Here is a 25,653-nt window from a genome sequence, read left to right on the forward strand (position 1 = left end):
GCCAGCTTAGGACTCAGTGCTACCCCCTGCTCTGCTTAGGGTCTTTGAGGGTCCATGGGGGAGAGGGAGAGGGCAGCAGTACAGACCCAGGACCTCAAAGAGCTCATATAGTGTGGTGGGCAGGTGCCCCAGGGTCCAGCCAGATCCTTACCAAAGCTGTCCTGGTTCCAGCTGTAGGTATAGCACCTGGCGACAGGGATGGGGATGGTGTGGAGCTTCCCGGGTTTTGCGGTGTCTGTAAGAGGAGTGAGGGCAGGAGAAGAGGACTGAGAAGGGGTCTTGGAAATATCCAGCCCAGACCCTTTGACTTAGAGAAAAGACCAGAGTTGGGGTAGGACTGGCACAGAGCCACACACCTGGACAGAGTTACAGCCAGAATGCCTGGCTCCCAGCCAGAGGCTCTTCTTTGAAGTACACTGTATAAAGCCATGCACTTGATTAGCTGGGTGGATATGGCCACCTCACAGTCCCTGAGCCTCCTTTTACCATATCCCAATGGGAAAAGAATAGAACGATCTTCAAAAGTTTGTATGAGAAATATTGTCATGGAAACTGCTAAGTGTTCCCCCAAATCTGTGCTCCCTTATTGGGAGAATTGTAGAGAGGGCATTTTCCAGGCTCCTTGGGGGCATGTGTGGCCATGTTACACTGGTGGGTAAAGGGGTACATGTGGAAGTGATGCATGCAGCTTCTACAATACCTTCAACAAAACAACCAAGCCCCAGGACCCCAGCAGACACGATCTTTTCTTTTTCCTACAAGCTGCCAACATGATAGCAAGCCAACCCTGCACCTGCAGACAGATCTGTGCCCTAAGGGATGGTGGAGCAATAAAAAGCTGATGAACCTGGGTCCCTGAATGGCTGGGTAGAGCAGAGCCATCAGCCCACTGACCTACACCCCCCTGGGAGCTAGAACAGGTGATAGGGAAAGAGAACAAAGCCCCCCTGAACCCAGAACCTCACCCAAGACCTCAGAGAAGCCAGCTTTCTCTCCCACAGCCTGGAGCTTCGTCCTGAGCCACTTCCGAGCCTCGGTTGCATTCCCAGCTTCAGATGCCTGCTCCTGTGCCTCAGCAACCTCTGTGAAGATGTCCTCAAGCTCTGCCAGGGTCTTGGACTGAAAGTCCAGGAGAGATGAGGTTTGCTCCTGCCCAGTCGCCGGGATACCTGCTTTTTTTTTTTCCCGTTCCTAGGGTCTTGACCAAGGCAGCCGCCACCAGTCTGCACTCTGGTCTGACTTCCCACCTCTACTATGGCTGGTCAGGGAGCTGGGCCTCCCCCTGCCTCCTCTCTACTCTCAGGAAATGGTCAGGAGAGAGAGGCCCAGAGGCAGGATACTGCAGAGCAGGAAGGACTTTAGACTGTTCACTGCACCCAGAGAGGAGAAGGGGCTGTCCAGGGTGGCACAGCTGACTGATCACAGAGCCAGAACTAAAAGCCAGGTCTCAGTCAAAAGCCCATTCCCATTCCTGGTGCCTTCTTCTGAGGCACCAGGCATCAGCACCCAGCCCCATTACCCAGGGTGCCACCTAACTCTGGCCAGGATCCAGTCATTGTCTTGCCGTGTCACTCAGAGCAAGGGAGGCCAGGGTATACCAGAAGTCTGTAGCTGAGATGGAACAGAGAGGGAGCTGTGCCTCTCAGGGGAAGCGCCAGAAGTCACCAGAGCCCCAGGGTCCCAGGCCCATACCTGCAGCCTGCAGTGCAGGCCAGGGAGGTCACAGTGGGCACCAAAGATGGCCTGGAAGGCATGCATGAGCAGGGTGGTGTAGGTGCTGTGGGGTGAATGCCCGGGTGCACTCAACTTGTCAGCCACGGCAAGGAACTCAGCCTGCACCTCCACTGGGTTCAGCAACAGCACAGTGCTGGAGACACAGAGGACAAGATGTGAGATCTGGGGTGTGCCACAGGCCAAGGCACAGCCACACACCTTGCCCTGCAGAGCTCAGAGCTCAGCTCTGCAGAGGCCTGGGCCTTCTTACAGCCCAGGATGGCTTGAGCAAGCAATAGCAGGAGGCCAGGAGAGAGTCCTGGAGGGCTCAAGGGTCCCATTTCCAAGAGGAAAGCTTGTGGTCTACTTTAGAGTGTCTTTCAACTGGAGCTTTCAAAGATTTTCCAAACTGAACTTAATTTTTAAAACTGAATCTTATCTTTTTATATAAACATTTTCCCCCACGGGACATATAGGTGGATGCACATTATTCAAAAGAGGATGGTAGTTTTGTCCAGGTGACTTGAAGCCCATTGACCATTTTGAGGGGGAGAGGGGAGCAGGGCAGCCACTTGCTGTCTGGCTAAGGCAGGTAGGGCCTGAAATTCCTCATGGAGTGGGACAGCATCTATCCATAGGAAGGGGTGCCAATGAGGGCTTCATTTGATTCCTTCCCTCATGGGGACATGTTTTCAAATTAGCCCAAAGCCATCATGCAGGCTCACATTGGGCTAAGGGGTGGGTATTGGCTCAGCCACCTCCACCTCCCTTCCCACTGGACATCTGGGTTTCCTCTTGGTGCTAGTGTTTAAATTTCTTTATCATGGAGACTTTTAAACATACCCAAATGTTAGGAGACTCACAGACCATCAGATACTGATGGTCAACACATGGCCTTCTCATTTCCCCCGTGCCAAGCCCTCCATGATTGCATGATCTTAGAGCAAATTTGAACCATGGTGATAGTCATATAATATAGTCATAAGCTTGTTCTTATCCTCACAATTCCAAGTTGTTAAAACTCAGAGCAAAGAAAAACTATGCAAGTAGGGTTCCCTGCAGGCTTTGTTGGTGTCAATCCCAGAGCTAGGCCCCAGGGTCAGGGCAGAGAGACAGAACAGAGTCCCCTTCAACTGGACAGAAAGTTTTTTGATTTCCCCATTTTTTTTCAGGAAAAGGAGGCAGGCTCTCATAAATGGTATCTCCTTTGCTGAGTGCTTGATTTTTTTTCCTATGCCCCTCCCCCCGCCATGGGCATGTGCTAAGCCTCACTATTTGAAGGGCAAGACTGAGATCCTGCATGATTTCATTGCTCAAAAACTTTTCATCATTCTCAGTTTATAATTAATGAAGTGAGACCATCTCCCAACCCTAAGCTCTTCCCACTAACCTCTCTGTTCCCTTATCTGAAAAATACCTTTCTCACAAGATTAACATGAGGATTAAATGGATTAACACATGTGAAGGTAGTGCCCAAAGCCCAGTAAGTGCCTTAAAGGTATAGGAGATTATTCATCAGCCCACAAGCCTACAGCCCACCTGCCTTGTAGTCCACCCTCCATTCCCCCCCACCGCCATTATCTACAGTTTTGTTTACCTACAGTCAACCATGCTCTGAAAATATCAAATGAAAAATTCCAGGAGTAAGGGATTCATAAATTTTAAATTGCATACCATTCTGAGTAGCATGTTGAAATCTCGGACAGTCCAGCTGCAGCCCATCTGGGACATAAATCATTCCTTTGTCCAGCACAGCATATACTACCTGCCCATTAGTCACTCAGTTGCTGTCTCAGTGATCACTTAGATTGTCATGGTATCATGTGCTTGTGCTTAAGGAACCCTTATTTTACTTAATATTGGCCCCAAAGCACAAGATTAGTGATGCTGAAAATTCTGATATGCAAAACCCACCACAAAATGTTTCCTTTAAGTGAAAAGGTGAAAGTTCTCAGCACATATAGAGTTCAGTACTATCTGCAGTTTCAAGCGTTCATTGCATGCCTTAGAATGTATCGTTTGCAGATAAGAGGGGGCTACTATATGACATTTTTATGTCCTTTCTGTCTCAAACATCTACCCTAGACTTTTTTTTTGCTTGTTTTTACCCAGAAGTGTTTCAGCCACCTCAAGAAGTATTTGCTCAATGTGAATGAACCCCTAGGTTGTGGAGTGGGAGGGATGGGGCAGCTAAGATGTCTGAGCTGGTGGAGGTCAGGGTCCCTGGATTTGCAGCATGTCAAAGTGAGATGACTATGAGACAGAATCCACATAACTTTGAGATCTCCAGAGATCCTCAGAACGGGTACCTCCATTCTGATGCTTTTCAAACTGCAGGAGTGGGTTAATGAAATGGGTTTGGGGAGTCACAACAGAACTTGTTATTTAAATCAAATCGTGCCGAATAGGACAGAGCTCATCCTAGATAATGGGGGTAAGTTTCAGTTCATGAAAAATGTTTCAGCTCTCTCTGTGTACCAGACTATCATAGAAGAATATATTTTTTAAATTGTATATCCTGGTCGAAAGAGTTTGGAAAACACTGTTTTAGTAACAGGAGAAAGACGCGGTAGAAAGAGCAAAGACCTTTGAGTAAGACTGAGGCTCAAATCCTGGTCACACACTCACTAGTTATATGACCTTGGGGAAGTTGTTTGGCTTCTCTGACTTCCAGTTTCCTCTTCTGAAAAGTAGGGATGCATGAGGTAATGTGCACCCAATACCTGGCATGACGGATGCAGACCCCTTTCAAGAGTCTGCAAGAAGACCCTCTTCCCAGAAAAATGAAGTTATATATAAAACATAACCAGCATTCGGAGGGTTCTTGGTCCCCTTGAAGCCTGTTAATTGGTGACTAGGGTGGGAAAAGGTGCAATGTTGGAGAGGATGCCAGATGCCAGGGAAGACAGGATGGTGAAAGGGTGGGAGGTCCTCTTCTGGTTTTCCCCTGCCCCAAGAAAACTCACACGGTGGAGCTTCGTTGACTCCTGATGGACAGACCCTGCTCGGACCGTACCAATCTCTGGTAGGAGATTCCTGTGGGCCAAGAACAAAGAAAAAAGAGTTTATGGCTAATCTCTTCCTTTAGCAATCATGTCCTCATGCCTTGCAACAAGCCAGGCACTGGTCAGTCAGGTCAGAAGTTCCTGTGGATGAGGCTCAGGAGAACCCTGGTAAGAGAGCTGCTTTGGACCTTCCATGTGCCTGGTGTTTACCTCTGTGTCATTCTTTACAAGTGACTCCCTTACCCCGCCTTTGTGACCTCAGCCTCCACCCCCCAAATCCACCCTGAGCCTCTCCCATTTTGGGGGGCCTTTCACTCTGATTGCCCTTCCATCCAAAGGGCTGTACAGTCCCCTCTCAGCCAGTCTGCCCAAGCCCTGTCCCTGGGCAGAAATTGCCAAATCATGTTCTTCTACCTTGGGACTGAATGGCCTTGAGTGTCAGTCATTTAGATGATGTTGAATTGACGTAATTGGCACATGAGTCGAAGTTGATGTTCTATCTGTGGTGCTAAGTCCCTGAGATCATGCTGTCACTCTCAGGGGGCAGCCTGGCAGGAAGAAAAGGATCCAGGGCTGGAACCCTGGTCAGAAGCCTGAGTTCTAGATCATTGTATTGTCTCAAGCAACTAATAAAAAATAAAAATTAAAAAAAAAAAAAAAGAAGCCTGAGTTCTATCTTGACTCTTCTACATGACGTTGGGCAGGTCATTTTACCTGGGGGTCTCAGTTCCTCATGTAAAGGGTAGCTTAGGTGTGTGGCCTCTGAGGCCCTAAACAGTCTATGCTTCCTAAGCCCCATCCGGGATCCACCAGCCTATAACATAGAGATCGTGAGACAGAGCATCCTGGGAGGGGGAGCCTGGGCACAGAAGGTTGTGGAATCACACACTACCCAGGTGTTCCTGGGTCCCCGGTACCAACTACCACAACCCACAGTCCTGGTGGGTGTGCGTCCCAGGCATCCCTCTGTCCCCCGGCTCAGCCTCAGTTCCAGCTAGGCAGCAACCGTCCAACATCCACACCTCTGCCTGGCTTCCCCCACCCCCTGGGAAGCTGCTGCCTTGCCTAACGCTACTTTCTCTGAAGTCTGAGTCCCGCTCTCCTCCCAGCTTACATCCCCTCCTCTCCAGCCTCTTGCACCTCTCCCTCTCCTGAGACTTCAAACCCCCGCTAGGAAGAAACCAACCAAACATTTTCTGGTTTTTCCTGCCACGTGACTCGGCAGTTGGACAGTATCACTTTACAGTCTGTATTCAGTTCTGTGTCACTCGTGCGGGCTTTCAACAATCCACTCTCCCACAGATCAAGGGAAACAGAGGCCGAGCTGGGGCTGTGGGGATCAGGCCACCCTCTTATCAGAAGTCGGAGGTGGTCACAGGGAAGTCCCTGTGGGGAGCAGGCCACCTGGGTCTGGGGTTGAACTATGAAGCCAGAGGGACATGTCCTCTGATACACAAGCCAAGATCAGGGGTACAGAAACAGCTATAAACAGCAAGTCCATGATTTTTGTTTAGTAAATGGCAGAAAATTGCCAAATCACGTTCTTCTACCTTGGGACTGAATGGCCTTGAGTGTCAGTCATTTAGATGATGTTGAATTGACACAATTGGCACATGAGTCGAAGTTGATGTTCTATCTGTGGTGCTAAGTCCCTGAGATCATGCTGTCACTCTCAGGATTTGGGACACCATCTGGTGGCTGCTCACATACATTACAGGAAAAAGCTCCTCTTGAACCTCCCCCCGCCCCCCACTAGAATACAGTGGAGACAAATGGATATCCCCTAGTCTCCCTGACTGCAAAACACACACACAAGATAAATCTCCTAACTTTGTTTCTCTTTTCTTTTACCATTTCTTTTTTTTTTTTTTTATCATTTTCTTTCTTTCTTTTCTTTTTTTTTTTCAGTGTTAAGGATGGAACCCAGGGCCCGGCCCATGCTAGGTAAGCTCTCTACACTGAGCTCCATCCTCAGCCCTGTTTATTTACTTATTTTTAACACAAAGCCCACATCCCACTGACCTCTCATCTCCACCCCCAACTCTGCCTCTGTCGACCCCCAACATACAGTTGGTCACACTCTGGGGAGCAGCAGGCTGTGAAGTCACTCTCCTTCCACATCAGGTTTCCTTCAAAATGCTTCCGACCCCAGTGCCCTCCCAGAGCTTACCGGGATTACCCCTGTCCTCCAATACAACCGCTCAGTCTTAACCATCACTCTTCCTGGGATTCTGTCTATGGAGTGTCTATGGATTCTGCTCCTCTGTAGCTCTGTCATGAGAAACATCCTTTAACCTCTTACATCCCTATCCCCACCTATCTTGGGATATTTTACTAGCCTTATTTTAGGATGACAGTACAGTTAGAGCTGGGGTTGCTCCCTATTCCCTGTGTGGACTCCCCATAACGGCGTGTGTGGGTTTTTTGCTTCATTCTTGGGGGGCTATGTGAAAGGGCACCTGCAGCACACCCTGACCCAGAGGAAGCTGTTTTCAGAGCTGGTTGGCCTAGCGAATACCCAAGACCTCAGCCGTTGCCAAGTGGAGCATACAATCATCAGACAAAACCCCCAACCCCACCCTGACGACCCCATCAAGTCCCCCTCTCTTGGCCTCTCTTGGTAATGGCTTCAATGCTCATCATGGGGTGTGGAGTTTGGGGGGATGACAGGAGGAGCTGGGGTCAGAACTGGGAACAAATCAGAACATCCATCCTGTAATAGGAAAGAAGGCTTTGATCCCGTCAACTTTTTTTTTTTTTTTTTTTTTTTGCAAACTGACTTTCTGAACTGGGTTTAGAAATTGTACTTCAACTCCCTATTTGTTGGGGAACGTTGTGAGGTTAGAAATGTCTCCCAGCATCCTGAAAACCAGAGGGACCTTGCTTTTCATTATGTTCCCCCGTGGCACCAGAAAGATCATCACTGCTAAGGCAGGTGGCAGTACCAGTACCAAGATCACCTTTAACTCCAAACCCCATTCCCTCAACAGACAGCCTGGGTCCATGGACACCTGTCCCTCACCTTTACCCCACCTCCCATTCCCTCGACAGGGAGCTTGACCCATCCCTCGGGGTATCACTTGAATCATAAGAGTCCCCCAAAGCCTATTTGTTAACGCTTCCTCCAAGGTGGTGTTATTTATTGGGAAGTGATGGAAATTTTGAGATGTAGGGCCTAGTGCACAGTAGTCCTTAGGTCATTGAGGGTGTGCCCTCCAAGGGGATTGTGGGAACCCAGCTCCTTCCTCTTCCCATGTGTTGTCTCCCGTTAGTGAGGGGAGTGGTCCTTCTGTACCACAGGCTGCCACCATGAGGTGCCACCTAGTCATACGCCTAAGGCAATGGGGGCCATTACCATGGGCTGGCACCTTCCAAACTGTGAACCCAGATAAACCTTTTCTCTTTATAAATTAATTATCTTGGCTACTTTGTTATAGTGATGGACATGGCCGATATCTTGTTATGGTGATGGAAAACTGAAAAACACATTTGGTCTCCTTAGCAGCTGGGACCAGGTTTCTGAGGTTGCTCCTTAGACCCCAACTGCAGAGGTTGAATAACAAAAACAAATACACTGCCTGGGTCGTGCTTAATTTCAGGTTCTTGTCAGCAGGAAGCAGAGTGGAGCCAGCGTCTATGGACAGAAAGTGGGTACTGACAGGGTGCCAGGTGGTCATGCAAAGTTCCACCTCCTTGCCCAGGCATTCAGGACCCTTCACAGTTGAACCACATTTGCCCACTGAGGCTTCCGCCTCTTCTTAAGGTGGCAAATAGATGGCTCTATACACAGAACAGCAGACTGTGAAGACCAAGGATACAGAAAAGGTACCACTCCTGCCCTCAAGCAAATACTAGCATAAGGTCAACCACACACCAGCGCCCCTCGCCGAGGCTGCCGGGAGTACCTGGCACAGGTGAGGCAGGCAGCAACAACAGTTTGACTCAAGTCTCCTCTTACCAGGCCCAAAAGCAAGATTTCACGAAGTCCACGCACTAATGTCAAGCAGAGCCCAGCCTAACTGTGTTGCAATCCCAAAAGACTGTGTCGTTGAGTCCTCCAGTTTCTGTAATTAATGTCAGCTCATGGCTGACGTCTGGAAAGCCTGATCTATAGCAGACCCAGGCACGACACTCCCAGTAACTAGGTTTCTCTTATGCTTTCTCCCAACGGGGGTGCCATGAGTAACACCTTCCTGCTCCCCCATCTTGGGATCCTGGATTCTAGAGGGGCTAGAGAAACCTGAGACTGGTGGCCACATAGCCTCAGCAGGCACTGGGCAGGAAGGAATAGCACAGACTTCAAACAAAGCCAGGGGGAGGACATGGCCAGGAAGACCTGGGATCCCTGCCAGATGGGAGTCCGGGAGCAGAGAAGTGGAGGATGGGAAGAGATGCGGTTAGGAAAGGCAAGAGGAAAATACTAAGGGGAAGGAAACTGGTGTGCAGATCTCTGTGCTGGCAGAATGGGTTTCAATTCTTGGAACCAACAGGACAATGATAACAAAAGACACATGCTGGTGTGAAGCCACAGAAATGCCTGTGGGGTGAGTTCCTCCAGCTTTGCGGAGCCTCAGAGCTGGGGGTAAGTGAGGCAAGACCTGTCATGACACCCCTCTCTCCGCCCTACCAAGAGTCACACCAATGGGCCCAATTTGGGTTTTCCATACCACTTTTTTTTCCCTCCCCCCCTTTTTTTTCCTTACCACTTTTACAAGTAAATCTTATGCAGCAGAAACTTCTAATCATCTATGAAATATCCATTTTTCTTTCTCACTAATGGGACACCGGGCTACGAAGTCACATTTCTCAACCACCCTTGCAGAAGGTGTTGGCTGGATTCATTTTGGCAACCTCTCTGTGAACTGCAATGTGGATATGATGGCCAGAGCACCAGCAGCCATCTTATACCATGAAATGTTCTTGAGGATAATGCCTCCAACTAAGGATGGTGGAACAGAAAGGTGAAAGAAGGTCAATCTAGGGTGTTTGTGGGGTCACTTACCAATGCTGGACTACCTTCTTCCAGATTTTTTTTTCTTTTGCACATGGGAAAAATAGATCCTTATGAATTTAAGCCAGTGTTATTTGGGGCTTTCTGTTATATGCAGCCAGCTTAGTCTTAACTGATCACAACCTGTGATTTCTTGGGACACCTGCCCTCTGCCCCTTTCCCTAAATCTCCCCCACCCACTAGTCAATGATGTTTGACATTCATTCCTTCAAATGTAGTAAACCCTTTATCCCATCATCAGAGACAAAAAAAGAATAAAAATCAAATGTCTTAATGAGTAATATCTTAAGAGAATCTTATTACCACGGAAGACTATCTAGAATTCACCCGCTACCATTTGTTAGGCAAAACTGAATGAGCTGAGGTTGAGGTTTCTTCTACTTTGACAGGAAGTCAAAGGGCAGGAAAGCATTGGTGGTATCCAAAAGGGGAAAAAATAAACAACAAAAGATATTCCCCAGAAAGGAAAGTTACACAAAAAGACCACTGGAACAGCCCAGGGTCTTTGGTTCACACAGTCAGTCACCTGTTCTCTGCCTGCAGGTAGAGAGCATTATGCAAACAGGAGAATAGGTTATGGTTTCTGGAACCAAAGAGTCATATAGGAGCTACATGACCAGGTACCAGCTAACTCAATGGCCCAGGCTTCTGCTTCATCATCTGAAAAATGGGCATGATAGTCACTACCCAATAGGAGTTCTTTTTTATAACTTTATGTTTATTTATTTATTTGCTTATTTATTTCTTAATGTGGTGCTGAGGATGGAACCCAGTGCCTCACACGTGCTAAGCAAGCACTCTACCACTGAGCCACCACTCCAGCCCCCAACAGGCATTTTAAGGGTACGTGCAACTGGTCGGCCGTGGTTAGCACACCATCAGCACACAGTCAGTGAAACGATCTCATCTTTCACGTAGTCATCATCATCATTAACTTAAGTTTTGCTTTTGACAGGGAAGCTCAGCAAGCCTATATAACTTGCCCAAGACCATCAACTAGTAAGTGACAAAGCCCAGGTCTTTGTCATACCGAGGTCCATATTCCTTCTCTTGCACTGGATTTTTACATTTTGTACAAAGGGACGCTGAACCCTCTGAGTTTTCTTGTGTGTGAAATGGGATAGTATGACTTCTCTGTGTCTCTGACATTGCAGGGCTGTGGTCTGGGACAGCGTTCCTTGAGGTCTGTGTGCTTCGAAGACTGCTGAGTGACTTGCACATAAGATGCCCACAGATGCCACTCAGCGTTACAGATCAATTCTTTGCAGGAGAGTATGTGGTCTGCGCTGTCGTGTGGGTGTCGGGTAAATATTTAACAAACATGTGGGCTGAGCTCCAGAGGGCTGTGGGGTGGCAGGACCCAGGGGTGCTGACGTGAGGTTTCCTGCCACCCCCAGCAGACAGGCTGAAGGTGACCCCACTGGGGGTGGAGTCAGGAAGAAGGGGGAGGCCCCCAGCCTTGATAACCAGCCCACTTCCTCTGCCACCCAGCCACAATCTCCATGGCAATCGGGACACTAAGGCTCCATGGGGTGGAGGGCCCAGCTCCCCAGGCCCTTTGTCACCTTCTCCCTGCCAACCTTGCCGGGACCCATCTCTTGAACTAACACCATCACCTTCTGACCACAGCAATGTGACATCAGTGTAGGCAGCATTAATCCTCACAAACTGCTCATCTGACAGATGAGGAAACTGAGGGTTATATAAGTTAAATGTCTCTCTGAAAGCCCTACAGATAGTGAGAAGCAGACCCAGGATCTGAAACCTTGGTTGGGTACCAAGCTCAGGTAACAACTAAATTATCTGGCCTTTCTCCAAAACTTCAGGTTCCCAGGCTCCATTATTGCTCTCTGCCAATTCCTTCTATTACCTCCCTCAGCTGCGATTGCTGGGGGAAGAGGGAGGACTCAGGCACGAGTATCACCAAAAATCGTACTGAAGTATTTTTCTAATAAACGTACCTTCGGTTCAGGTAGAGGAAGGTCATTTTATTTAACCTACTGTTTGCTATTGATTAGGGCTCACGTTCTTTAAAACTGGAGATGAACTTGTAGAAGTGAGATCAGTTGCAAGTGATTGTTGGTGGGTAGAAAACAGAACCCAAGAAGTGCTGGTTTTCATTCCTCTTTACCATAGCAGTTAATTTTGCACCCAAAGCTCCAATCTCATGCTAGTTTATATGGGAAACTTGTTATCAGTCTTTCATATCTTTCTTTAAACCATCTCTCGCTGGTTCCCTCAGCAATGAGCTGACTTCATCTCTAACACAGGCTCACAATATATTTGTATGTGGGTTTTTTTTTTTTTTTGGCTTTAAGTATTTATGTATTATTTATTGCAATGATGAAACCTGAAATGAGGGCATTTGAGTTGTGAATCTGATATTGTTAAGTGGTGACTGCTCAGCCCTTCAATGTTATTTTCTATACTTTTTTTGTTATCCTTGAATAATCCATAAAAATATTACCTCACTTGTATGTTTGATTCATATTTACAAAATTCTCATGAAAAAGCCCTTTAGCATGCAATGTTTCCATCAGTTTCAATGCTTGTGTTGATTTGTATATCTAGTTCATTTTATCATTTAAATTTTTTAAATTTTATTTTATTGGTTCTTTTTAGTTATACATGACAGTAGAATCCATTTTGACAAAATTATACAAGCATGGGATATATCTTATTCTAATTAGGATCCATTCTTGTAGGTGGGCACAATGGTAGGGTTTACCTAGGTAATTTCATATGCGTACATAGAAACGTTATGTTAGATTTATTCTACTATCTTTCCTATTCCTATCCCCACTTCCTTTCATTCCCCTTTGTCTAATCTACTAAACTTCGCTTCTTCCTCTCCCCCACATATCAGTTTAGTTTCCACATATCAGTGAAAACATTCAACATTTGGATTTTTGGAATTGGCTCTTTCACTTAGCGTGATATTCTCCAGATCCATCCATTTACTGGCAAATGTCATAAAGTTATTCTTCTAGGGCATCTAGGTTGCTTCCATAACTTAGCTATTGTGAACTGTGCTGCTACGAACACTGACGTGGCTGATCACTATAGTATGCTGATTTTAAACTTTTTGGATATATGCTGAGGAGCAGGATAACTGGAATAACTGGGTCAAATGGTGGTTCCATTTGTATGTGTTTTGTTGTTGTTGTTTTGGTTTATTTATTTATTTATTTATTGGTACCAGGGACTGAACTCAGGGGCACTTGACCAGTGAGCCACATCCCCAGCCCTCTTTTATATTTTAGAGACAGAGTCTCACTGAGTTGCTTAGTTGCTTCGCTTTTGCTGAGACTGGTTTTGAACTCTCAATCCTCCTGCCTCAGCCTCCTAGGCTGCTAGGATTACAGGCATGTGCCACTGCACCTGGCCATTTGTATGTGCTTTTTAACTGTTTGAAAATTATTCTCTGGTATGAAGTAGAGTAAATGGTTTCCTATTTCAGTTCTGCTTTCCCTGGATGAAGAGAAATTTCTAGTATGGACAGCTTGACCTGAGTTTCCCTTTCTAGGCATCTGCCTTCTCCCTGGTCACCAGAATATCTGAAGCCTCATGTGGTCCCAGGGGCAATGTCCCTCAGTGCCTTGAGTGATGGTTCTCAGGGTCCTCCCTGCTCCAAGGCAAAAGACCCTCCTTCTCTTTCCATCTCCATCTCCAGTGTCTGCTCTGCGTGGCTTTTGTGCCTCAGGAGTAGCATCCCCTCAGCACAGGGTCTGAGCCTTACCCCCACCCGCCCCTCCTCCCCACATCTGCTTGCTGGGCTGCCCAGAACAGAGCTCCAGCCCAGCTGCCCACAAAAAATACCTCAAGGTATAGCACGCATTCCACAGAGGGGAGACAGCTGGTATTATCTGAAATTGGGAAGCGGTCTCCCCACAGGTGACACCTCTCCCCCACCCCAACATCTCCATTGCCCATTTCAAAATAAGAAAGAGTCACAGATCTTTGGTATCAGCCAAAGACCCTGCCAAGGCATATACATTTTGAATTCTTTCTCTCCAAATTATAGAAGGGAAGAAACACTTGGCTTCCTGGTAAGAGAACTCCAGTCACCAGCAAGAGGCCCAAAGAGGTCCAGATCTGTTTGTTTTGAGGAGAAGTGGGAGGAGAAAATGAAAGAGAGAGACTTTAAAGTGGTTTGTTGATTTAGGGTATCTCAGAAAGTTATGTAGGCAGACTATTTATAATTTGCCTGAGTGCCTCTCCACGGCCAAGGCCTCCTTGAGGCCTTCCTGATTATTCCATATGCAAGTATCTACAATGAAGTGAGGCCCATCTTATGGGTAGATTTTGCGGTTGGCCAACCCTAGGTGGTACCTCCTCTGCTCAGTTGTGACAGTCAGCTGACTGGTTGGGGGAGGATAGACCAGTGGGGTTTGGGGGGAACAGACAGACCAGCTGATTGGTTGGGAGGCAGACAGTCAGCTGATTGGTTGGGAGGCAGACAGTCAGCTGATTGGTTGGGAGGCAGACAGATCAGCAGATTGGTTGGACAATCAGCTGATTGGTTGGGAGGCAGACAGATCGGCTGATTGGCCAGGGTAAGACAGACCAGCCGATTGGTTAGAAAAGGAAGTCATGAACCCTTCCAAAGGAATTTACAAGCAAAGCTTAAGTTTTGAGCTTTTTAGGGTCCATGAGTTGGGGGATAAGATTTGATACTTCAATCCTGAGTGTGTTTAATGCCAATTAAATGCTGCCAGGGCTAAATAGGACTTGGAACGGGTGTACATTTTAATGGAAAAATAGAAATGGGATTAAAGCATACATAGTATGGGGGGGCCTGCTTTTATTCTCAACAAGTTAGTCAACATCTTTTGACCTAAAGAACTGTTTCTACAGTATTGTTTTTAATAATTGAATAGCATTCCACTGAATGACTTTGCCACAGTATACTGAACTGTGTTCGATATTTTAAATGTTCTGGCATTGGTTGATAATTAGGAGGAAAGAACATCCTTGTAGCTGAATCTTTGCACAGCCGTAATTACTTATCAGGATCGACTTAGAGGAATGGAACTGCAGAACAAAAGGGTCTTCTGATGTCTAGCCAACTCTGCCCCAATTTTCCTCAACATCACTTGATATTGTCATTCATTCTTCTTCTTTTGTTTTTGCCAATTGAGTGGCAAAAAGAAAGCATTCATTCTTCAGTTTTGCATTTACTTTATTACTAATGAAAATGAATATTGGGGGGCATTGCTCAGTCATTCATGGTTCTTTTTGGATGTACTTGAATCATGTGCTTATTTCTATTTCCCTTGGTGTGGCTATTTTTAAATATCATGGGTTTGATATATTCATTTTGGTCACAATTGTTTTAGCTTGTTATTTATGTTTCATTATTATAGGGGTTTTAAAGCCACATAAAGGCTTTAAATTTTATGCTTTCAAATCTTTATGATTTGAAAAGTCTTTTCTTTTTTAACATTGGTGATTGATCCCAGGGCCTTGTGCATGCTAGGCAAGCACCCTACCACTGAACCACACCCCAAGCCCCCAAACCTTTGTAAATCTTTATCACTTTTTTAAATCATTTATTTATTTATTTATTTTTATGTGGTTCTGAGGATCAAACCCAGTGCCTCACACATGCTAGACAAGCACTCTGCCACTAAGCCATAACCCCAGTCCTCTTTATCACTTTTGCGTTGGGGATGTGTTTGATAACTCTTCTCCAGTCCAGGGTGATGTAATTTATTTTCTTCTACTGCTTTCCTGACTTTGTTTTCCACACTTAAACCTTTCATCTATCTATCTGCAAGTTGTTTTATTTGAGATGGGAACATATTTGGGTATTTTTTGGTGTGTCTTTTTTTTTTTTTTTTTTGAGATGAAGTTCCAACTCTTATGAACTGTCAATTATCCTGATACCACTTATTAAATGTCTGAACTCTTTCATCACTGATTGGCGGATACTGTTTTGTCATATAATAAATTTTTAATATTCTGTTTCTAGATACTATATTTTGTTCCATTAATCTATCTATTCTTATACCAATAGGTGCTATTTTAATTACCATAGCCCTATACTACCTTCAAAGACCTAGTAAGGGAAATATCTCATTTTTTAAAATATATATTTTTTAGTTGTAGATGGATACAATACCTTTATTTTATTTGTTTATGTGCTGCTGAGGATCAAATCCAGTGCCTCACATGTGCTAGGCAAGCACACTACCACTGAGCCACATTTTTATTCTCTTTTTAAAAAAATATTTATTTTTTAGTTGTAGTTGGACACAATACCCTTATTTTATTTACTTATTTTTATGTGGCGCTGAGGATCAAACCCAGGGTCTTGCGCATGCTAGGCAAGTGCTCCACCGCTGAGCTACAACCCCAGCCCTCATTTTTATTCTCTTTTAAAAGAATATGTTTTATATATATATATATATATATATATATATATATATATATATCATGGTAACTGCACAAATAAATGCTATTTCTTTCAAATAGACTCAATTTGTTAAATTTTAAAAAGATCTGGTTGGTATTTTGATTAGAATTGCATTTATTTTTCTAACACTTGCTTTTATTAAAATATTGATTCAATCCAGCAATATGTCTCTTCAATTATTTATCTTCAGTATAGTTTGTTTTCTCTATGTAGCTTACTCATATTTTTATTTCTTTCATGTTTTTAATTGCTATTATGCTTTTCTATCTATTACATATCCTTATCTATTGATACCAATATATGGGAAAGCACTTAAGCTACTTGTTTTCTAGTTCTGACAATATTCATTCTGGTGATTCTCTTGTTTGAACTCTAAATCATTAAAATGTTATCTTCTCTTGATGAGGAAATATCTTTATTTCTGTCTCTTTTTTGCATAGGCAAAATAACTATAAGCAAAAAGAGAGGCAACTGAGTTTAAAGGAAGTGCCTCTGGTAGTTAACCTTGGGCTGTTGCCATATTTAAAATACTTCCATGGAAATAGTTTCCATATATTGAGAGGTTTTGAATATCTGGACTGCATGTTGAATTCTATCAAATGTTTCAGAGACATCTGTTAAGATGTTATGTGACTCTGTTCCTTGGAATATCACTGTGATGATTTATAATATAGGGCTACCATATCGTATTTGATTATGTTTTCTCTTGCTCTATCATAGTTTTCTTAGACTTCATTTGTATGTCTATAATAGTATTTTCGAGTTCTGAAGAATCCATACTTTTCAGACTCCACATGTGAAAACCTGGACAGTACCAAATCCTCATCCACACTTGCGTAGTGACCATCAGCCTGTCCTTTCCCATCACCAACCATCCTCCCCTGATAACTGTTAACCCACACTGTTAACCCACATATGCCAATTTGCTCCTGGGGCAAAGAAAACAAGTCAGGATCTCTAGTCAATATTCTGGGGGCTTCTCTGGCTGACCTGAGCAAACCTGGAGATCCCTTTGCTACCTGGAGCAGAGGCACAGGTGAAGTGCTGGGGTCTTCTTGTCCTGAACACTTGCTCCAGCTTCCCCTAAAGATTTCTCCTCGGGTTTCCTTCCACACTTACTGCTTTAGCTTGTGCAGACTCAGGCACCTGATGTTGTGTTTACCATGAAGGTTTTGACCAGGGCATGGGCAGAGGTGAGCTAAAGGTTAAAAGGTGAGGAGGGTCGTAACCAAAGAACATTTCAGAAGAGCTAGAAGCTTCCTGACCACCCAAGCCCTGTTCCTTGTGCTCAACACTCACCTGGGGCCTTGAGTTCAGCATCGATGAAGGTAAGCAGTTCCTGGCAGATGCTGCAGTAAGGAACAGGCCAGGTTAGGAACCGGTGGTAGGTCCGGGCTGCCTTCAGAAGGAGATCTGAGTCTGGTGGGAAGTGTGGTGTCTAGGACAGAGAAGGGGCAACAAGAGAGATACAGGTGAGAAAAAAACTCACTGATATTCCAGGAAAGCTTCTTCTCCCTTTCTGGAATGTTCTACAAAGGATGATCATTTCCTGGGAGCAGTGTGTGGCAGAATAAGATTAGGATGAATGAGAAATGAGTTTCAGGGAGTGAGTCACAGATGGGCAAGATGGCACCTAGGGCCTGGTTTTGACCAAACAGACACAGTTTACCCAAACTTGAGAGAGCCTCTCTGCAAAGTTGTCACCGCAAGATCATTCTGCCCTGTGCATTGTTGCCACTTATTTTGGAGAAGGATCTTCCATCCTGTAGTTAAACATCCTCACTACAGGCAAGTGTTTATGCTTTGGGTAGAATGTATCCATGTACACGGTCATTTCGGTCACCAGTCTGGTGAATATGAGAGATGATCACACTGGGTGAAAGTGACCACTGGGGTCAAAATTGAGGTGGACACAAAATCTCTCCATGGACTCTCTCTTGTGGTTGATGAATACACTGTCACAGCAGTTCCTCTATGGAAGCCCAGAGATGCCAGGTACAATGGCAGCCACGAGGAATTACCAGAGGCCTCTCAAGATGGTAGCTCTCAAGACATCAGAGGGTCAAAAACTATCTCAAGATAAAAACCTAGAGTTTCCTCTCTCTGTTGATCCTCAGAGGAGTGAGGACTGTATCCCTGACAGAAGTTACTCGTAATTCTCCTCCCCTCTCCCCTCCTCCCTCTCCTGCTTGGGCCCATGTGAACTTACACAGAGGACAGTGGAATAGAAGAGTAGAGCCAGTGGGGTGAGGAGGTCATAGGTACCCTTCTCTTGGACCTGTGGAGAGGATGGAGAGGTCAAATGCAGCATTCTCATGGCCCATTCTGGAACTCAGAGGGGTTGGAGGCACAGAAAACTCTCCCAACTCTCTCTTCTGTGCTGGATGAAATTTAGACTTTTCCTTCTCTTTACTCTGGATAGATGATGCATCTGCCACAACTCCTATTCAATCCCTTCTACCAAACTCTCCCCTGTTCCTACAGGAGTGTTGGTCCTCTTTATTTAGGTTTATAAGTCAAGCACTTCAGAGGCAGTTTAGTGCTTATGCTGGCTTGCTTGGGATCACAGTATAAAAAGCACCAGGTAATGGTAATGCCAGAATGGTAACCTTAGATGTCTTGATAAACGAAGACTTTCTTTTTATAGAGGGAGCCAACTGAAGAAAAATCACGTTTTCCAAACTCAATCATTCATTAAAAAAAAAAAAAAAAAAAAACTTAAAAAAAGAGAATTCTTTATAAAAGAGCCAGAATCCTCCTTTGGGATTCACAGATGTTCTGGAAGTCTAGTCCAGCTCAGCCCTACATGCATTCCTTGGTTATAAAATCCATGACTGTCAAAGGAGGCCTCGGTTTCCCTTCCCAATTGGTCTTCTCTTTCTTCTCTTCTATGCCTTTGTTCTTATGGGCTCTTTTCAGAAAAGGGATTGGGTTAAGCTTCCTCCCTCCTTTCTAGTCTATTGCTAGACTTACAAGCAATGTCAGTCCCAAGAGGCTTCAGCTCAGGTCTCTGGATTTCCTATTCACACTAGTGAGAACATACCCCTTTCCAGATACCCTCAATGCATCAGCATCCAGACATAAGATTTCTCAATTCTACCGCGCCAAACCCAGAGCTCTGCCTTTGAGGGTGCTAGGGGACACCCTCACCTCTCGGGTTTTCTGCAGGATCTGCTCCAGGAGGATGAGGAAGTGGCCCGGGTCTCTGCTGACCAGCTCCTGTAGGCTCCAGCAATTCAGACACAGACCCGCTAGAAAGGGAGTAAAAAGAGGCAAGTGATCAGCTCAGGTCTCTTCTGGCCACCCTCACTCAGGAGCTATAGAGAGGGGGGATCTATACTGGGACATTCTTCTCTTGGGGATGGCACTGGAACATTCCTTTCTAAAGTGAGACAGCCTTAGCGAGCACGCTGAACCAATGTGCTCCCCTACCCCATCGAGACATGATGACCCATTTCCTATTCCTGCACAAGAGGCTCAAGAGCACAGATTGGAGACATGGGCCGGGATCCCCTTAGAGGCCAATGAACTTGAGGTCACTCTGCCCCTGCACCTCTGGGGAGCACTGGTGCTCCATCTCCTCTGCTTTCCTGCAATGTGTGCTGGTGCCGATGAGACCCAAGGAAGTTAGATCAGAACTAAGAAACTGTAGAATAAATAGAGGAGCCACAGCCAGCTCCACCCTAAGACCCAAGAAGGTATCTGTGACAATCTTGGAGTTTCCCTGAACTGGCTGGTAATGGAACCCAGGAAGGGGAAGCTAAATTCATTTATAGCTCAAAAGCTATAATGAGCACTTTGTTGCTATAACTTCCTCAGACTTTCTTAGTTTGGTTGTCTCTGTTTCCCTGAAGTCAACAAGGGTAAACCCCTAAAAATTAAAAGGTGTGGTCACAGGAATCAAGGGAGGTTATATGTCAGGGGTTGGGGAAAAGGAGATTAGGAAGGGTGGATGTGTATTGACAGTACATTTCATGGAATTTAAACTCCATGTCTCCTTATGTGCATGGACTCCTTCCAAAGGCCAGGAGATCCTAAACACAGGTTTTTGTAGAACTTGCCAAAGTCAGATCTCTTAATATTCTTTGATTTAACAATGCACCTCAACTCTGCAAGCTTAGGCCTCATCAAAACTTGGGTAGTAGGCAAGAAGGGAAATTTTTATTTTATTGACCACCTACTATGTGTCAACATGATGCTATTTTGCCTTTGCATATATTATCTCCTTTGAATGTCCCAAGCTCCCTTCAGAAATGTGAGTCCTGTTATCATCATTCCCATTTTACAGACAAGATAAGTGGAGTCCTGAAAGGATAGGTAGCTTGCACAAGGATGTACAGCCAATTAAAGACAGTTTTAATGCAGATCTGTCTAATTCTGAAGGCCAGAGATAGCTCCATGGAGGTGACATTTGAGTTGAGACCTACATGAGAAGGAGCCAGCTATGCACAGTCTGAGGGAAGTCCAGGCAGCAGGTACAAAGGTCCTGAAGTGGGAAGAAACCAGGTATGTTTAAGAACCAGCAGGCATCTATCTCATAGAGTAGGTAGAGAGGCAAACAGACATGAAATGTGAAAAAATCTTCACTAGAATAAGGAATTCTTACAACTAGGCACCAGCCGCAGAGACACACGTGCCCCAGCCTGCAAATTCCCCAGTTCTCAGTCCTGGGAAGCAGGGAGCATAGAGGCCCCTGATCCTTGAAGCTCTGCTGAGTTTCTCCCTTGTTCTGCAGGCTGGAGGAGGGTAGGGTGTGGAAGGAACTAGAAACAAGTGAGCAGGAGAATCTGGGGGAGAACTGCCTGTGAATTCCTGGCTGCTCTTTTGGAATCAGCAGCTGGGGTGTTTCTAAGCGATTCCAAACCTGTGCTTCTAGCACATGCTGAGGAAGCGAGATAGCACCTGAGTAGGATGTGGAAGCGTCAAGGGAGAAAGGAGACAGAGCTGCATGCTGTGGCTCCTGCCCAGGTGAAGTCTAGGGATTTGCTCAAGTCACACAGGATCTGAACAGAATCTGAGGCAACTCAGTGGGAGAGCGCTTGCCCAGCCCAGATGAGGCTCTGAGTGTGAACCAGAATCTGCCAGCTCCCATGCTTGGCCCAGGGCCCAACACCGCCTCTGAGGCCCCCTTGGGTCCTCAGAACACCTCCCCAGCTCCCTCAGCCCTACCTGACCAGGAAGTGGTGCTGCGGCCCAGGCTGAGTCCATGCAGGCAACGCTCCAGGGCATGTTGGATGCGGTCCTCCGTGCACGTCGTGGCCCCTGGCTGCATCCTGAGTCATTGCCTGTGTGGGGAAACAGATGCCAGGTCAGCCTGTTGAGCTCCCCTCTCAGAGAATACAAGTCTGGTCCCTGAGTCCAGCAGGGCAGCACCCGGCCCAGGAGGGCAACAGTTACTCCAAGTCCAGTGTGATCAGCCCACTGTAGCTCGGGTACTGTGGGCACAGCTCTAGAGGCCTTAGTGCGGCCTCCAGGGCAGAAACAGTGCCATCAAAACTTGGGTAGTAGGCAAGAAGGGAAATTTTTATTTTATTGACCACCTACTATGTGCCAATACGATGCTACTTTGCCTTTGCATATATTATCTCCTTTGAATGTCCCAAGCTCCTTTCAGAAATGTGAGTCCAGTTATCATCATTCCCATTTTAACAGACAAGATAAGTGGAGTCCTGAAAGGATCAGCCACATCTGAGCAGGAAAAGCAGCCACCCTGTGGCTGAGCAGCACAGAGGCATAGGAAGTGAAGGGCCAAGTGCCCAGGGAATGCCTATACCATGGCCAAACCCTAAAGGTAGGGGGTGCAGACCCTAGGGCAGGAGGATCTCAACAAGAAAATCCAAATCATTTGAGGGATATTTCCTGAATTTCTAGGCCTGAATCCTCCCAGTCCTTCAGGGATGGGGGTCATAGGATCTCCTTCCAAATGTGGGGTATCAGGGCGGGGAGTGTCCTCATACAAATCCCCATTCCCATCCTGCCAACCTCTGCACGGGTCACGGGCACCTGGGTCCTCTCTGCTCTCACCCTGTGTTTAGACATTATTTTCTTTGCTTTCTCTGAGGCTTCGCGATGTCACCAGCTATCCAATGTCCTTGCCTAGTCACCTTCCCTATTCTCCTGGGAATGCTCTGGTGAAGGCAACGGAGGAGGGGACTTCAGGGGCTTTAGTATGTATAGGGAACGCAGGGCCCCCAGCAGGGTCAGCCCAGCGTCTTGGATTCCGGTGAGGGTTCCCTGAATCCCTCAGAGGACATGACATGCATTTTGACACCGTGATTAATTCGGGCTCTGGTATCCGACAGGCCTGGACTCCAATCTGGACTCTGATGTTGGCTGGTTGTGAGATTTGGGGCAAATTCTTTAACGATTTCCAAACCCCAGTTTGCTTATCTATCAGATGGGGATGATGATGATGGTGCCAATCTCTCAGGGCTGTTGGAAAACTAAATGTCACAGTGGATGTCATAAGCTCCCACTGCATCAGGCTCTCATACTATATATAGTTCTTTGCAGAGTTGTCCCTGTGCCTGGGAATTTCATTGCATTCAGCTCTTTTGGGTAGATTTTGTCACTGGCCGGTCAGGCAATTTCGTGGGAAAGCAGAGGAAGTGGCAGGCCCGTTCTGTGGATCGGGGAATGACCAGGAAACCAGAAGAGGAAGCTTAGAGCCCAGAGCTGAGCCATGCAAATGACATGCAAAGAGATGCGAGCTCCTAATTCAGGTCCCATTGTAGGACCGCAGCATTCCGATCATGGAGTCACCACGTAGGCAAATATTTCTACTTCTCTCGCCTGGTGGGAACCACATGCCCAGGAAACAAAGAAGCCCTATTGTGAGGTGTCGAGCATCACTTCCTTGATGTTCCCAGGGGGCTACGCATTATGAAATGTGGATGGTATAGTGATGGACACATACAGCCATTCTGTCATTGATTTCTTGACCAACTACTATGTGCCAGGGATACAGCAGTGAATAGAGAGGCATAGACATCCTGTTTTGACACAGACATTCACAGTTAAACAAAGAAAGAGGAGACCCCATAGCACAGTGAAACAGGTTCTGAAGAAAAGATATTTCTGGAAGGAGGCCAGATGAGAAGGCCACTACTGGTTCTTGTGGGTCTCGGAAGAGGGACACGTTTGCTTCTGGGGAAAATGAGATGAAGAGTATTCCAGAAAGAAGAAATAGCATATGTCAAGATCTGGGTGCAGGGATCAGTGTGCCAAGGACCTAGACCCAGGAGCAAAGAGGCTGGGGTGCTGGGCTGGCCTCCGACACAGGCTGAACTTCCAGGTCTCTGAAATTCCAGGTCCCTAAACTTCCAGGTCCTACACCTCTGCTGACAGCCAGAGTGGGAAGGGGTTCCTTCAAGGCCAAGGTATCAGCTGGACTTCTGTCTTCCCAAATTGTGGCTGAGGTGCCACTCCAAGGACATAGGTGCTACCTGCCCAACATTCCAAAGTCCTCAGAGGCACAGTGGACTGTGGAGATGGGGGCTGTAATCACCCTAGTGGGCTTGAAGGGGGGTGTTAGTCCAGAATCAACAAAGAGACACCTGCATCCTGTCCTTATGAGATTAGGAAGATTAAAAACAGGGTTGTCCGCCACCTTGGAAGACCCTCCTTTATCCCCCCAGAGCCAAGAGCCAGGGAGTGGGGGCTTTAAGAGAATCCCTTACACAGATTGGGCTGCCCGCCACGTGAGGGCATGGCTCTTCAGATCAATACCTACTTAGCAAATTTGCTCACCAGCTGCTATGCTACCTGGAGAATGGGCAACTTGTATATCCACTGTAGGGCAAGTCAAAGATGTGAATTCCTCATCATGGTGCAGGAGTGAGTACCAGGAAAAAAAAAAAAAAGGTGTGTTTGAACAGTCAGAGGCTGAAGCTGGATCCCCTTTGTGGGGTGCTGGTGGGGCGAAAGGAACAGGTGAGCAATTAGTAGCACAGAGAAGTTAAACAACTTGCTTGAGGTCACACAACCAGGAGGTGGACAAAGCCAAGACCCAAACCCAGGGAGTCTGGGTTCTTCCAGTACATGATAACGCTGTATTGCAACCATCACAGTCCACGATCCCTCAGCGCAGTCAGATACAGTTATTAGAAAAACAAAAGCAATTCCCAAATTGTCCCAAGACAGCCTCAGGCCCTTTTGCACCCCAACTCAATGACCATGAGTTTGCTTTAAGAGGTTTAGAATCGCAGGATGCAGTGGCGCACACCTGTAATCCCAGCTACCCTGGAGGCTGGGGTAGGAGGATCACAAGTTCAAGGCCAGCCTCAGCAATTTTAGCAAGGCCCTAAGCAATTTAGTGAGACCCTGTCTCAAAATAAAAACTAAAAATAAAAAGGACTGGGAATAGAGCTCAGGGGTCAAGTGCCAATGGGTTCCATCACCAGTATCCCCCCTCCCCCCTCCAAAAAAGAAAAAGAGGTTTAAAATCTGCCAGGCATGGTGGCACAAGCCTGTAATCTCAACTACACAGGAGGCTGAAGCAGGAGGATGGCAAGTTCAAGGCCAGCCTGTGCAAGTTAGCAATACCCATCTCAAAATAGAAAGGGCTACAGAGTAGCTCAGTGGCAGAGCATCCCTGGGTTCAAGCCTCAGTAAAATAAAATAAAATAAATAAATAAAATGCAGACTCTCAGTTGCTGGGATCAGGAAACCCACTGTGTCTGTCTACACCAGCTGCTGAGCTCAGCTCCTGAGAGAGACCCAGAGCTCACAAGTGTGATCCAGAGAGCAAACACCCAGCAGACTGTGGTGGCATGAAGGGGCAGTAATGACCTTGGTGGCATGAAGGGCCCTGGTGTCTTTATCCTGGAGCATGGGGCTAAACTGTGTGAGCTGGGTGTCAAGTCATCCTTCACCCAGCCCCTCACGTGATGGACATGCCAAGAGGCAGGCATGAGTCACCTGTGTGTCCGACATTGTCATGATGCAAATTCGAGACACAAATGATGCTACTTCTGCCACACCCCTGTCCTTAAGGGCGCCAGAACACACTGTCCTGGGGCTGCTGCTAGCACCAGTCCTAGAGGACAACAGCTACCCGCCCCCCAGGGCCCTCTCTGACACTTGCTGGCCCAGCCTCCTTCCTGTCCCACGTAATGGGGAAAAAATCAAGGCCTCCTCCGTAGAAGAGCTGGATACCCTCAGGACCCTGGGCAAAAAGTTCCTGAAGTGCCAGCCTCCCTGGCGTCTTGGGGCCATCAGAGCTTGACCAAAGCGCTCAGGGTCAGGACTTGCTGGGGCTCTGAGCTTGGGGAGCCGGAGGGAGGCGGGAAAGGGAGCCCAGTTGAGGGACCTCTCGGCTGAGCTGTGGCCTGGCCCTTGGCACACTCATTTCCTCCTGGTGAGTCAGTCGGTCATCACTCATTCCTTGTGACCGGTCCCCTCTGGCTTTGGGGAGGAAGTGACAAGGGAGGACAGGCGATGGGATCCCCTCTCTTCAGGATGAAGCCTCTTTTCAAAAGTTTTGACAAGCAAGGCCTGGCCTGGCC

General features: G+C 46.7%; 1 protein-coding gene across 3 annotated transcripts in view; it reads right to left on the bottom strand.

Moving 5' to 3' along the window:
• The window catches only part of Pik3r5 (phosphoinositide-3-kinase regulatory subunit 5), a 74,861-nt gene that overhangs the window by 5,441 nt on the left and 43,767 nt on the right, over window positions 1-25,653 (bottom strand). For 2 of the 3 annotated variants that reach the window (XM_048798063.1, XM_015504477.2), the window contains exons 2-9: window positions 21,317-21,432; window positions 19,298-19,398; window positions 18,357-18,425; window positions 17,447-17,585; window positions 4,680-4,749; window positions 1,693-1,867; window positions 966-1,119; window positions 152-235 (exon numbers count right to left, since the gene is read on the bottom strand). In XM_048798063.1, coding sequence (XP_048654020.1) covers window positions 152-235; window positions 966-1,119; window positions 1,693-1,867; window positions 4,680-4,749; window positions 17,447-17,585; window positions 18,357-18,425; window positions 19,298-19,398; window positions 21,317-21,419 — 895 coding nt within the window. In that variant the 5' untranslated portion in view covers window positions 21,420-21,432. The other variant, XM_048798064.1, reaches the window with a different exon arrangement.

Source organism: Marmota marmota, unplaced genomic scaffold (genome assembly GCF_001458135.2).
Source record: "Marmota marmota marmota unplaced genomic scaffold, marMar, whole genome shotgun sequence".
In the NCBI taxonomy this organism is placed as follows: Eukaryota; Metazoa; Chordata; class Mammalia; order Rodentia; family Sciuridae; genus Marmota; species Marmota marmota.